Source organism: Gorilla gorilla, chromosome 15 (genome assembly GCF_029281585.2).
Source record: "Gorilla gorilla gorilla isolate KB3781 chromosome 15, NHGRI_mGorGor1-v2.1_pri, whole genome shotgun sequence".
NCBI lineage: Eukaryota > Metazoa > Chordata > Mammalia > Primates > Hominidae > Gorilla > Gorilla gorilla.
Genome location: NC_073239.2, coordinates 86,915,518 through 86,930,806, shown reverse-complemented (window position 1 = coordinate 86,930,806; position 15,289 = coordinate 86,915,518). Strand labels below are relative to the sequence as shown.

The 15,289-nt window shown below is 49.2% G+C and overlaps 1 protein-coding gene across 6 annotated transcripts in view; it reads right to left on the bottom strand.

The window, feature by feature from the left end:
* The window catches only part of SMOC1 (SPARC related modular calcium binding 1), a 161,388-nt gene that overhangs the window by 13,449 nt on the left and 132,650 nt on the right, over window positions 1-15,289 (bottom strand). For all 6 annotated transcript variants that reach the window (XM_019010111.4, XM_004055368.5, XM_055362206.2 and 3 more), the window contains exons 10-11: window positions 14,579-14,684; window positions 4,646-4,890 (exon numbers count right to left, since the gene is read on the bottom strand). In XM_019010111.4, coding sequence (XP_018865656.1) covers window positions 4,646-4,890; window positions 14,579-14,684 — 351 coding nt within the window. The remainder of the gene's footprint in view (window positions 1-4,645; window positions 4,891-14,578; window positions 14,685-15,289) is intronic.

Genomic DNA, 15,289 nt, shown 5'->3' with positions numbered 1-15,289 from the left:
AGTGGAATTTCCAAAAATTCAGTCCCTTGGACCCAAAACTCTACTGGTCCCCAAGCTCGGCATCCTTCCCCCAGCCAGCTTCTGTCCCCACCTAGCATGCAAGCCCCTCGCATCCCACCAGGGGGCATCGCAGGACACGGGATGGATGACCGACGCATAGGCTCTGCTCCCGGAGCCCCTGCACACCATCGACCACAGGGGCTTTTCTGCCGCCCTGCAGAGAAGAGGGATGGAGGGGGCAGTTCTGAAACTCATGCCTTCATTCCCGGACATGTTCCTCTACCGCTACCAATTTCTTTTGTGCCTTCACTATGTACCAGGTACCGTGCTAAGTTCTTCACACACATTATCTGATTACATCCTCACCAAATCGTTGAGGTAGGTACTATAATCTCCACTTTGCAAATGGGGAAACGGAGGCTTAGAGAGTTTAAGTAACTTGCCAAGGATTAAAGATCCGGTAATTGTCAGAGCTGGGATTAAAATCAAGCCAGGCCCATCTGACTTCAGGGCCTCTGCACTTACTCCAGCCCCTACTTGTGCCTGATCATGGTATCCCACACTGCTCCTGGGCCTCTCAATAGTGGTCTGTCATCCCACAGGCACTGCCTGCCTGGAAACTGTGGGCTTCCCCGCTCAGGTTGCTGGTGGCACCCTCACCCCCTGCAACACCTCTACTCCTGCCCACGCTGCCCCCAGGCTGGTCTGCTCCCCCTCTTCCCCAGACTCCCCCACTGGCCACTCCCTTGGCTTCACCAGGCAACCAAGACTGGCCTGCTCACACAAGGCGACATCTTCAAACACACTGGGGTCCTTCTCCTGGAGGGGACAGCAGTCTGGCCCAGGAATCCTGAAGCTGGGCCAAGCGCCAGCAGTGGTGGTACCTCACATGTACCCTTGAGCAAATCGCTACTCCTCTCTGGGCTAGCCTTGACTCCTAGACTGCAAAATGGACTAGAGGACCCACAGAGCCTTCTAGCTCTGGGCTGCTTGGGTCCAGAGCAGTGTGTCCTGTGGTGTGTGTTGAAATGGAGAGTGGGGACACAGGAATCCTTTCTGCCTCTGCATAGGCTTTAAGTCTACTCAGCCTCCACTTCACCCCACCCCATTGATTAATCCTACATACCCTCTTCCTCTTATCTCAATGTTCTACTCTCCCTCACTCCATCACACTCATACACACACATATGCAGACACATGCACAGACATACACAGACATATGCACAACGCATGCACACATATGTATAGACATGCACACATAGCCATACTTAAAGACATAAGTGTAGACCATGTACAAACAGACACAGACATGAACACAGACAGGTGCACACTCAGGCCTACCCACGGAGACATGCACAAACAGACGTGTATATACATTCAGAGACATGTCAGACACGGGCTTTCTGGCCAGACTTTCCATAGTCCTACCTTTGAGGTGAGGGGTTCAGGAGGGTGTATTGGGCCAAGAAGAATGACAGTTGCACTCCAAAGCACCCTAGGGGCCTCTGTGGGCAAAGCTATGAGGATAACTGAAACTAACACTTGTCTGCAGCTGAGCCTGGATTGAGGAGGAACATCCAGATGACCAGGGATCCCTAAATCTACATTCTACTTCAGTTTTCTCTGGATGCTTCTGTCAGGTCCTGTATGTCAGCTGGGACTGGCAGACACCTGGTGCCTGGAAAGGCTTCAGAGGAAGGCTAGGAGGAGTCCCTGAGCTCGGTGGATCTGAGCTCACCACACTCAGCCATTGCTTGGCTTCCGTGTGCTGTGCAGACCAGAACTACTAGCACAGGAAGGGGGCCGAAGGCAGGGGCAGTACAGAGCATCATCGCTCAGCCCAGGAGTGCCCCTGGTATGCCTGGGGTCTACATTGACACTGGATGGTCTCTTCCCCACATTGGCCATCTGACTGTGCTCCGCGAAAGGACCACAAATTCCAAGTGTGTCAGAGCATAATGTCACCGGAAGGGGCAACCCCCTCATCCATTCATTCCTTCACTTATTCATTCATTTAACAAGGACTTAATGAACTACCAGGTGCCATGTACTGTGCTAGAGGTTAGGAATTGAGAGAGAGAATCCTTTTGGCTTCAAGGGGTAATCGGAAGAGTAAACTGCAACACAGTGTAAGTTCATCTTACAAAGAAGAATAGTAATATTGAACTTCTATTGAGTTATTTCAATTTCTCAGGAACTTTGGGAATGCTTTAACTCACTGTCCCATTTAATCAGCACAACAGTCCTATGAGATAGACTCTAGCATTTTTCCCATTAAGCAGGTGAAGAAACTGAAATGCAGAATGGTTCAGTAATTTGTACTGAATTGAAATCCAAAATGCTTCAAAATCCAAAACATTTTAAGTGCTGACTTGATGCTCAAAGGAAATGCTCACTGGAGCATATCGGATTTCAGATTTTGTGGATTTGGGATGCTCAACCAGTAAGCGTAATGCAAATATTACAAAATCTGAAAAAGTTCCAAACACTTCTGGTCCCAAGCATTTCAGATAAGGGACACTCAAGCCGCATGTGGTGAAAGAGCGAGGCCGGGACAGAGGCAGGGTTTGAACCATTGACTCATTGCTGAGTCCTGGAGACTCAGAGTACTATGGGAACAGAGAAGCATCCGCATCAGACAGGCATGCCCAGAGTAATGAAGTCACACACCAGTAAGCCCCAGAACCAAGGCCAGAAACCAGCCATGGCGGGGCGGGCGGTGGGAAGTGGATCCCAAGCCCAGGTTCCTATGGGAACCCATCCATTTCCCATGCTATTCTTTGGGTTTACTCTGACAACTGAGGAACAAGGAAAAGGCCTTTTTGTCTTCTTCTGCTAAACTCTCTCCTTAGGAAGTCTCAGCTTTTCCAAAGCTTCCATTTCAAATAAGTCAGCATCACCCAAATCTGCATCTTCAGACCCTTCACCTGCATTACAGAGCCACTCATCCTTCATGTGCATCCAACTCAACGTGTCCAAACCACACTTGGGCACCCTGTACATCCCTCTACACTTAACCTGCTCTTCCTTCCCTGTCGCCTATCTCAGTGAGAAGCCCTGCCTCCAGCTGAACAAACCTACCTTTGTCCCATACCTAACTTGATCTCCAATCACCCACTTCTCTCCATTCCCCTTACCCTGTTGTGTTTTCATAACTTGGCCCTCCATCACTCTAGCCTGGACTGTGCCACGCCTCCTATTGGATGACCCTGCCTTGCTCATTTCCAATCCATGTCCCACCCTGAAACCAGAATACTTTTTAAATAAAAACTGATACTATCAATTCTCTGAACGCCTTCAACAGCTTTCCACTACCCTTAAAAAGTCTAAAGTCTTTCACCTGAATTTAAAAACTCTCCAACTTCACCTTGCCTCTTGTCACCACCCCTGCTCTTCCTATCACTGTTAAAATATTCATTTCAGTCACACAAACATCCTTCAGCTCATTGAAAACTGTTTCCTCGCCTCCAGAGCTTCACTCCTCATTTGCCTCGGCTTGGAACACTCTTCCCTCTCCTGACCTCTCTGCTTGGCCATCTCCTACTCATGTTTCCAGTAATGGGTTAGACCATGGGTTGGCAAATTTATCTGCAAGAGACTAAATAGTAAATATTTTAGGCTTTGTGGGCCATATACAGTCCCTCTTATATATTCTTCTTTCAAAAAAAACTTACAGCTCTTTACAAATGCAAAAATCATTCTTAGTTCACAGGCTGTATAAAAACAGGCCACAGACTAGATTGAGCATTCAGGCCATTGTTTGCTGAGCCCTGGTTTAGGCATCGCTTCCTTCACAAAGTTTTTCAAGGCTGTCTGTCCCTTAGTGTCTTGGGTGCCCCTATATATGTTGCTACAATGCTCTGCACTTGCCCTGCTGTGACAGAGCTTACTAGGTGTTCACCAGAATTCATGCTGCTCTCTTCTTGGGTTCCCTTCCCCTAGTGACTGAGTTCCAGCCAATGAATTATGACCAGCAATGTGTGTCATTTCCAGGGCTGGCCCATAAAACCCAGCCTTCCTAGTGACCGAGCTCTGGTCAGTGAAATACCAGCAAGAATGAGTGTCCTTTCCAGGACTGGCCCATGAAACTCCCTCACATGCACTACTTCATGTCTACTCCATCTGGTTGACTGAGGATGGAGATGACCCCCAGAGTAACCTTGGAAGCCACATGATGAAGATGGCAGGGTCACTCTCAGCCTGGATCCCAGAGTGACTGCATAGAACAATCCCTGCCCCTACTCCTTCCCCTATACACACACACACACACACACACACACACACACACACTACAACCTGCGACCATGCTGAACTATTATATGGGAAAGAAAAATTTTCCACTGTGTCAAGCCATGATGTATGGGTCTACTTGTGACTGTAGCCTGGCCCACCCTAGCACACTCTCACAGCATGTATCACAGCTCATGTGAGTGCTTATTTAAGCTCTGTCTTCTGTGCAAGGATAGGGACCTTATCAGTCAATTCCACCACTGTCTCAAACATCTAGCATGAAGCATAGCACACTTCCAGCAAATAATTGATGAACAGATGAGTACCTGGAATCTCATTTATCAGAGAGCCCTTGGTCCCATGCCTGGGTGGGGGCAAGTATTGAAAGGCCAGGAGCACAGGGGAGAGCACTCACCTTCTTTGCTAACACCCAGGCAGCCCTTCAGCTCAGGCAGTGAAATGACCTTGTCTTTGTTCAGGTCACAGTAGTCGGTGAAACGCCGGGCACATTTCTTGGGCTTGGCTTTCTTCTTCACATAGCGCTTGAAGGGCTTCATCTCCCGCTTGTTAATGTCGTTGCTGCTATTGCTGTCCAGCTGGCTGAAATACCAGTGCACTACCCGCTCCTCCAGGGTGTGGCTGGGGTCTGGCTCTGAGAACCTGGGCCATGGACAAACACCCCCACCCCAGAGAACACCAATCAGGATCTTGCAGGAACCATCAGCCCTGGTACGACTGCCCCCAGAAAGTCAGGTAGAAACGGCTCCTCCAAGCCAAAGTCCACCCAGAGCGGCTCAGCCTGTGGCAACATTAAGCCATCCTCTCCGACTCAAATCCTAAGATTGGACCATTCTTTTCTCAGGACTCCCCAGGTGGGTAATCCTTATTACACAAACATGCCTCACCCTCTACCAAAGCCAGAAATGTTCTTGTACATGATGGGTGCTCAAGACAAATTGGCTTGATCTAATTCGCTGAATAAACCAGAGCTGGAATCCAAATTGTCCTTCCCCTGGCCTAGCACTCACTGCGGACAAGCTGCTCATTACACGTAAACATGTGCCCTGGGGTGGACTGACTGTGGGGAAGGTGCTCTGAGCATCCACTGTATGCCCAGTGCCAGTCTGGGCCCTGGAGGGTGCACCCCTGGCCTCAAGTGGCTCACTGTCTCTATGAGACAGAGCCAAAAAGGTGAAAATAGTCATGACGACTGAATATGGGGTGTGAGGTTCCCATGGTCCATCACTGCTGGACATCCAGTGCAGTGGGAATTGAGAGAAGAAAGCAACTGGGTCAGACACCAACAGAAGTTCCAAAACTGGAAAAGCCTGGACCTACTGGGGATGAGTCTCTCCAGCCTGAGGTTTTAGTCAGGGGATCTGGGGTAGACCCAGGAAACCATGTATTCACCAGCACTGCCAGGTGATCCTGCTGAGAAATGCTGGACTAGAGTCACCAAGAACACTTCCTGGCATCCAGATGCAGAGTCACAAGCACATCTAACACAGCCCCTCATCGAGTTACAAGGCCAACATCTACGTCTACATGTGTAACTGTATGTAATGGCCTACTCATCTATGTTATTTACTTAACTGTCTCCTATTTTCTCCCAAAAAGGAGTCAGGGTGATAACCACTATTTACAATTTTTAAAGCCAATAATGGGTCTATTACAGAGGGGCTGCCTGGGTTCACTAACCAAGAGAATGGAACCCCATGAGCCCCATGGCTCCTGTTCCCAGGGCTTGGCACTGAGTGAATGTGATCTAGGCCCTTGTGCAACTTCCCCTGGGGAAGGAGAAAAAGGTTGATGTTGGGAGTCCCACACATTCACATCCTCAGTGTGCAGGGCACTGGGACAGAGCACGTGACTACCAGAGGTCAGAAGTGGGGCAGAGGGCTCACTGTTCCAGAGGGATCCTAGATCAGGGTCCAAGGCCTGTCTGCACATTCTGAAGCTGTTCCTGGTGGGGAAACTATTCAAGGCACTTGTCATGCCACCCTGTCTTCTCTGGGGTTTGCTGAGTTTTCCAGAAGGGAGATAATCTCTGACCCCTCCCCTGTGAACAAGCCAGCAAACTCCCTCCTCTTCCACCCCACCAAGTAACGTCCAAGTTCAGGGAAAAAGAAGTTCCATTATGGGGGGGAGAAAAGCCAGTCATCAATCCCTGTTAGATGCCTATTCCTAATTAGCTGAATTTCAGTCTTGAGCAGGTAATCCGGGCATCCTGGACTGATTCCAGGAGGATGCAATTAGTGGATCTGCCAAGGGGACCTCATCGTGACAGGTTTAACTCAAAGAGTACCTGGCGGAAGGTGTGAGGGAGCTGTGGAGAGCTGCCAGCTGCCTCTAACTCTTAGGAAATCTGCTTAGTCTGTCATGGAAACCAGGCTCAGGAGGTCTTTGAAACAGGCATGAAGTTATTCACTGAAGAACTCAGATTTTGTCTCTGCCAGCATACACAGTATTCTGGTGTTTTCCATCTTTCCCTGTTTTACCTGCAATATTCACTCTTAAGACTGCCCCTGCAGTGCATACCAGCTGCAAAGGCAGAAAATTTTGTTGGAATGCTATTGGTGCAGGTAGGGGAGTGACCTGCCTGTTCCTGCCTTTCCCCAAACAGCAGGGAGGACACAGGCTGTGGAGGAGAGACAGAAGGCCCCCAAGGAAGGAACTCAGTTCTCTCAGGCAATGAGGGAGGCAGTCAGGGACCTTCCCGCTCAGCCCCTCCCGCCAGGGAGCCATGAGAGTTCCAAGGCAAAGGCAGCGCTTCCTTTAACCTTTAGGCTCAGTATAGCGTAATGTCTACCTAGAGGCTGGAATAATAAAGCCTCAGTCGCTGAGACGGGAAGGGATGAGGTCATCCCACCCAGAGGCCCTGCCAGGGGAGGCGCGCTCCCTCCAACACGTGTTTCTGGGGCTCCCGCCTGTCCAGCTTTCAGCAACTCCATTGATAGAGCTCTGCCACCCTCCTTTGGGCTATTTTGCAGCAAGAAGCAGTTCTTCTTCTGACTTTACAACCTCCAAGAGTTTCCTTCCATGCCTGAGAGTGACCATCATCTGACTCCTGCCCCTTTCCCTGCCTTTCTTCTGATTTTCCCTTCCTGACATCTCCTTGCCAGAAGAACAACATTTTGACTCTCTTCACTCCCATCAAGGCCTCCCAGTGCACGGCAGCCATGACTTCTGATTGCTGCCCCCCACCCCGCCTGGCTCCCAGCTGAGCCACTGGGCTGAGATGTGCAGCATTCACTTCCTCAGGAGAGATCCTCTGAGCCCCTCCAGGCAGTGCCTCTGGGCTCCCTCTAACACTGGCATGACTCACAGCCTGCCCTGTGAGGCCGAAGGGTCCTGCTGCCTTCCTTCCTCCTTCCCAGCTAGCATGATATTCTCTGCTTCTGAACTCCTTCGGCTGCCATAACAACCCTCAAATCCCTAAATAAGAGAGCCCTACCTCTACCTGTTAGCTGGGTAGCCCTAGGGTCATCTTTGGAATCCAACACTTTGGCCAGGCCAAACTCCAAGTACATTAATAGCAGAAAATTTCAGCTTTGAGTCCATGAGGGATTGTGAACCCTCTGAGAGCCTACACAAAGATGTGAGCTCTCTCTCTAGAGAAATGGACATACACAGAGAAGTCTGCAGATTTTAGATTAATGGACTCCCTAAATCCATTCAAAGTCCATGGACTCAGGTTAAAAAAAAAAAAAAAAGACCAAAACAAAACCCTTGATCTAGAGGAATGGAGGCTCTAGCCATGGCCCAAGAAGAGTATTTAAGCATGATGCTTAAAGAAGAAGACGGAGTCAGACAAAAGACAGTAGCTGGAGGGGTTTGGGGATAGTTTCCTTACTTCCAACAAAAGTATTGAAGGCAATGGATTTAAAAACTCTGAAAATCAAGTTTCTGGCCTGGCAACAGCCTTAAATCACAGATGAAGTTGACAGCAGGTACCCACTATGCTTTGTACAAGCTCTTGGCTAAGACTTAGATCCAACAGGAGTCCTAGCATAGCAGTAAGTGTGTGCAAAAGAAGACCTAAGAGGCCTCTGTTAACTGAACAAAATCTGAGATTTTTCCTGGGGGAGTGCTGGATAGGTATGGAGCAGGGAGGCCTCCCCCAGAGCTTCAGGAATCTCTCAATCAGTCTTTGCTGGAGACTTTCCATCACAGTTAGACCCCCTCAACCACAAAGCCATAGCCCAAGAAAGCCCAAAGCCTTGCCCCTTCCCCTCCCAGCTCCAGGATTACACTGGCCTCAGGCTCCCAACCTGTCTCACACAAGCACACATATATTCCACTGGAGGTCAGGACTGCTGAATTCAAAGCTGGTCATCAGGCAAAGGCTGGGGACCTAAGTTAGAGGGAGCAAGAGCTCCTTAGGATCAGTGTAACAGCACTCACTTGTCCACACTGCAGACTTCTCCACGGGTAAAGTACTACTTCTACTAAAAGGGCTCACTGGGTAGGTACAATACCCAAGTTTCCTTGGATATGGTATGAAAAGACACACCCAAATGATACCAGATTCCAGATTTTAGAAGACTATGGTTCAGACAACATGAGCCAAATAACGTTGGTGTCTGCCCTACCTCTGGGCTGTTTTTGTGACTCTCCTGTTGACTTCTGCCTCCAGGGATGAGGAAACCCACTAGAGCCAAGTTCCTCCCCAAACTGGCCCCACGGAGCCTTCTCCCAGTTTCAGAGGTGGCATAGGCTACACTTCTCCCACAGCACTTTCAGTTTTGCTTCTGCAGCCTCAGCCCCGCCAGGCCTTGGCTGCAATGCACAGCTGGAGAGCCAGCTCCGTTTACCACAAGGAAACCTGCTTTGGCCAAGATCTCAGGCCCAGTTCTGCTGTCCTAAGCAGTTTTAGAGAAGGTAAGGCGGGACAGCCTGGAGGCACTAGCCAAGCCAAGCAGACCAACTGAGCCCCGTCTGGAGTTGGGTCCAGGCCCCGCCAGCTGTGCGGGCGCGGCTGGGAAATGCCAAGTCAGCCACATTCCAGCCTCTTCCTTGCAAAGCCATCAACAGGCAACCACACTGGGCAGGAAGGAGGAAGCCACAGTACAGTCTCCCCTCAGGGGACCACGTGAAGGGCCAAGAGGCTCACACAGCCCTTCCCACCTCCCCTCAAAGTTGACTTTCCCTGGGGGAGGGTGAAGCCAGGAGAGGGTTCCCCTGCTCTAGAAGACTCTGCCGGCTGAGATCTCAGAAATCTTCCTTTGGGACTGATAAATGCTAATGGGTGCTGTGGGAAGGCTGTTCTAAGGGGGAACACTGCCTCCTGGAGCCCTGGCCAGAGGGGCCACAGGGATAACTCACTCACACAGAAAACATTCACCAAGAGGGACTATCATCCATTGATATTTGCAATGCACACCCTCCCATGCACCTGCCATAGAGTTTTCACAGACACCCCATTCTACTCTGCCTATTTTTAGATCTTTGTAGCACTGTTTTTTGCTAATAAATCAGGCCAGAAAAGGGAGTAGATGTCTCCCACTCTTCCACTCCCTGCATGTAGCAAGTCTTGAAATCCTATTGATTTCTTTACAAAAGCTTCAGCAAATCATCCCTTTCCCACGGTCCATGCCCTCATCACCCTTCATGCTGACACTTGCTATCATCTTCCTGCCTGCCTTGCTCCCCTCCAATCCTGCTTCCATAGTGCCATCAGGATGACTCTGCAAAAATGCCCACCTAACCCTGCAGCTCCCTTCTGCCCTGCATCTTGACCCCCAGGGCCTGGCACCAGCTGGGCTCTGCTCAACTCTGCAGCCTCATCTCCTACCTGTCCCCAGCCTGACTCCCAAACATAAACCATACTACTTCTTACAATTCCTTCCACACTTCCTACCCTGTTCACACCTCACTACCCACATGGTCCCCTCTGCTGGAAGGCCCTTACCCCTGGTCCATCTAGGTCAGGCATTTTCCCACCCATAAGGGAAGATGGAGCTCCACTGTTGCTCCCATGGAAAGCCTTCCCTCACATGCTCTGGTTCCCCAGGGTCCCTGCAACACTTTCTCAGCCTCTATTATCCTACCGACTTTATACTGCAGTCATATGGTTGTTCTGTATCTCCCTTCAAAGCCGGAAACAATCCCCTTTTCTTCAGATGCCCCAGAACCTAGCATGGAGCTCATACCAGGGGCGGGTTGAAACGTGAGAGCTGATGCAAAGCCAACATCTCCATGCCTGACAGGAAGTAGACTGGGAGGAAGGCACCTTTTTTCTGCACTGTCCAAACATCTTCTATCCCTTTTTCCCACTGTCCCCAAGTGAGACTGTTTCCCTGGCCTCAGCTGATGTCCAGCTTTAACTACTAGAGTCTGAGAGGATAAAGGAGGGATCAGATGCGGCTTCCTTAACCTCATGCCTGTAGCCCCAACTCTGCCTGAATTCCACAGCCAAGGCCAAAACTCAGAATGCCTGGATTTCCTAATTGTCTTCGTCAGTCCTGTTCCAGACGTGCTACCTGACCTCCAGCTGCCCCATACCTCTGCTCCTCCATCAAACAAGAGGGACAACTGGCCAGGGTCTGTCTGCATGGTGCTCCAAGTCCCTGGGTCCTGGCCAGGGTACCCTCGGGCCCTGGTTACAAAATAGCACCACAGTAAACTTGACAGCTGGCTCCAGCCTTATACTTGGTCTTGTGGTGGTTGGTTGACCCTCTGATGTGTGCCAGAAAGAGATCTTATCAAGACAGGGATCCATCCATCTATCCCCCGTCCCTCTAGCTATTTATTCATTTATCATATTTTACTGGGCACCTACTATGTTCCAGGCACTAGTCTAGGCTCTGGGAATACAGGAGGGAAGAAGACAGAAAATGTTTCTTCTCTCATAGAACTTAAATTCTCCTTGGGTTTAGGGAGACAGATAATATATCAACAAGCCAGCAAAATATCAGACCGTGATATATGCTAGGCTGAGTTAAAAAGGGGTGCTGAGGTACAGGGTGAACGGGCAGCTCCTACAGATTGAGTGGTACTTGAGAAGGTACCACTATGACATTTAAATAGATAAGCAGGGGCCAGTCATTGGAAGATGGGGAACTGAATTCTAGGAGCAACTGACATAGAGGTCCTGGAACAGGCAAGAGCTTGACTTGTTTGAGGAACCAGAACTGAGGAGAACCAGTACCTGGAACATAATGGTGGGAAGGAAAGGAATACGTGAGGAGAGGTGGGGCCGGCAAAGTTGTCCTGAAGGGCCAGCCCAGGTCAGAGTTAGGGCTTATGCTGAATACAGTGGGAAGATCTGGAACAGCCTTAAACCCTGTTACTACACTGGTAACCCTGACAGCTACCTTCCTGGGTAGCAGTTTCTCTCTTTCTTCTCCCTTTCCCCACCCACTTCCTTGATTCCTAAACTATTTCTTGAAGCATCTTGTCTGTCTTTTGATTAAAGTCCATCCTCTAGGTAACATAACTACCAAAGGCAGTTCAAATCTTTCATTCCCATCAAAACCAAGTATGGTCAAGCTAATATGAGCTTAAAATGAAAAACATGTTTTGAAAACAATTTTTTTGAAAAACCTCTTCCAACTCTAAATGACGCTTAAAATAGAATGGAAAAAAGATCCTCTTCCCTAAGGACACACTGATATTAAAAAGTTATAAATTTCTCAGCTTTCATTGCCTGTAAAAATCCCTTCTGTCTGTCATTTGAGGATAAGGCACAAATCCTACCTTCCCCTGGCAGCAGGGCCCATCTGCGTCCCCCACCTGCGGCGGAGCCCACGCAGTGCTCTTGGGAAAGCAACCAAGAGGAGCTTGAAGTCCTGCCTCCTTAGGACTCAGGCAGAAGTGCAGGTGGGACCCCTGAGCTGGGGGGGCAGTGCCAGGAGCCTGCAGGAAGGTGTAAGTGGGAAGCCCCCAGACCAGAAACTTTGAAGCCCATGGACCTCCTTTTTTTCCTTTTTCCCTTTTTCCCTCTCTTCTAAACATAAATATAAACATAAAACATAAATCTTTCATGCCTGTTTTTGCATGAAACAACAGGTATTTTTTTCATATTCTAAACACGAGTAACATCAAGGCCAACAATACTGCCTTTTCAAAATTCACCTTCTCCCCTCTTCCTGGAGATCTGGATGCTGTCCTCTCTATCTTGGAGACTGAGCAGCTGAGTGCCACAGGCCGCCTCCAGCAGCTCCCGTCTGTGGGCCTGTTGAACCCTGCCTTCATCTTTCTCAGACTTAGTGCTGTGCTCCTCCTGGAGGAGGCCTGGCCCCCACCCACAGGGGCGGCAGAAACAGAGCCACAGCCAGAAACCAGCCTCAGAGCTCACGGGACCAGGGGGGGCTCAGGGCAAGCACCCCAACAAGCAGTTTCCAAGACGGGCAACCACTGCACTCACTTTTTTCTTTTTTCTCCTTTCGTTTTTTTTTTTGTTGTTGTTGTTAATTTTATTGTGGTAAGAACACTAAACAGGAGATCTAGCCTGTTAACAAACATCTAAGTGTATAGCACCGTGCTGTTAACTATAAGGACAATGTTGGATAGCAGATCTCTGGGACTCATTCATCTTGCTTTGCTGAAACTTGACACCCATTGGTTAGCAACTCCCCAAACCCCTGGCAACCACCATTCTGCTCTCTGCTTCTACATGTCTAACTGTTTCAGGTACCTCATGTACATGGAATCATGCAGCATTTGTGCTTGTGACTGGCTCATTTCACATAGCATAATGCCCCCAATATAACAGGATTTCTCTCTCTTTTAAGACTGAATATTTAAGACTGAATATTATCTAGTCATCCATTGATGGGCATTGAGGTTGTTTCCATATCTTGGCTATTGTGTGCACTCACTTTGATTTGATATAAAATTGGGTTTTCAAAATGGCTGCCTTTTTCTGCCTCAGGATGCAGAAACGTCGACAGCTCCACTTGGAGCCCTAAACTCCTACCCTAAACACATACCACATGGTCCTGCCAATCACCACTGAGGGAGCTATGCTGGGGTCCTTCCAAGGCCTAGGCTTGTTCTCTTTGTGGCATTCCTTGCCTTATGGATAACAGCTCTGCCTCTGGGCAGATGCCGGGGGACTAACGCTCCCTCCTCAGTGAGCCATATAAGTTCAGAGCAGGCTGCCCATCCCTGCCAAGCCTAGAGTACCTCCCCTCCTGCTGTAAGGAGCCTAGACACTCCCCCACTTGTCTCCACCAGTCTCTGCTGTGCTTCCCCTTCTGGCTTCATGAGCAGAAGTCTTACTCAGCATGTCTCACAGGACTTTCGGGATCTGAGTCCTGCCCACCTCTTCCATTTCACGATTACCACTCTTACCTCCTCCGCTTCCTCCTCCTCCGCCTATCCACCCCAGCCCAAGCTAACTGAACCACAGACATGCACTTTCTTGGAGCCACAGTATCCTTTCCTTCTCTCTGGAATGGCTTTCTCTTTTCTTTATCTACCTATCTTTTCTTTGATAGATAGATAAGTCCTACCTATCCTTTAAAACTCAGCTCAGATATCACCTTCTCCAGGAAGCCTGCTCTGACTCCTCCAGACTGAGTGAGACAACCATTCTCCATTCTTCCACCTCTGTCCTAGCACTCACCACAGATTTTGTAAGTATCTATCTATGGTCTAGTATCCCCGCTAAGCTGCATCCTTTAAAGGTGGGACATGCCTCTATCCCCAGATACCTCGTCCTTAGCCCAGTGTTTGCTGTGTTTTCCACGTTCAAAAGGTGGTAAGCAGATGGATGAATGCGTGCATGCATCTCCAACCGACTGGCCTAATGGGCCCAAACTCATGAGTGCCAGCAATGCTGGTTACTGGGGAGCATGTGCATTTCAGCCTCACGTCAGGACTGCCTCAGCTACCACCTCAATTCCTGACCTGAGCTGTATTTGGCTATATGAGTGTCCAATTCCATTGCCAAGAGCTCCTTGGAATTCTCAGGATGCCAAAAAGGCATTTGGTTCCTGCCTTCTAGGAGAGAAGAAAATTGCAAAGTGCTTTGTGCTCCCTCTCTGCCCTCCCTGTCCCCATGATATTACCATCACCCTTCCTGCCATTCAGAACTCTCACTCCAACCCATCACCTTCTGAGATTAAACAGCTGGAAGTCCCAGACAGCCCTGGACTTTCCTATAAATCAGGTAACTAAAAGCTAGGGACAAGCAGCTCCCAAAGAATAGGGAAGGTAGAAGGGCAGGAAGATTTTTGACAGAAGGCGGGTCAAAGCTATGGGTACATGGTTTCAGGAAAAAGATCAGCTTCCAGCCCTTGCCCTCCTCAAACCCTGCCCACTCTCTCACCCTCCCTCAGCATTTGAAAAGTCAGGGGCCCCACATTTTTCTCCTGGGCCTGATTCCTGCTCACATTCTCACCTCCCACCTCCAGTGGGCGCTGCTGAGTTAATGGCCTGAACCATGTCAGTGGTGAGAGCATCCAGTAGGCTGGTGATAAACTCCATTTTCTTCCCTTCTGGACAGCCTAAAAGATAAAATGAGATTTGAAGGTAGATGCCAGATAATAATCAAGTCAACAGCTTTCTCAACTACCATCCTTTCCTAAACTTCTCAAAGCCCTTCGTGTCCAGCCAAATCCACTTTAGTGATTTGTTTACTGATCAGATGAGTCTCATAAACTTCCATAGTTCCTTTACCCATACCCCACAAAGGACCATCAGACCAAATAATGCTTTCAATTTTCTTCCATTCCACACATTTTTGCTAGACATCAACTCAGGCACCATGTTAAACGCTAGAGATACAGAGTTAACAATACAGAAGGTCCTTATCCTTGTAAAGTTCACATCTACAGAGCAACTCAAGCTAACAGCCAAGCAGTCATCCTAAAGTGAGAAAAATACTGTGCTAGGGGTAAGAACTAGGGGCTGTGGGAGCACAAAGGAGGGAGAGAACCCCCAGTGGTCAAAGTTGACTTCAGTACACCTACCACCGGATCCACCCAAGAGCCTCCTCCTTTTTTCACTTCCCTCCTCACCCATCTTAGATTATAACTACAGCATCTCTCTTGTAAATACTCCCAAGTCCTTGTTCCTTTTTTCCTCCTTGTATTATTCCAGGAAAACACAG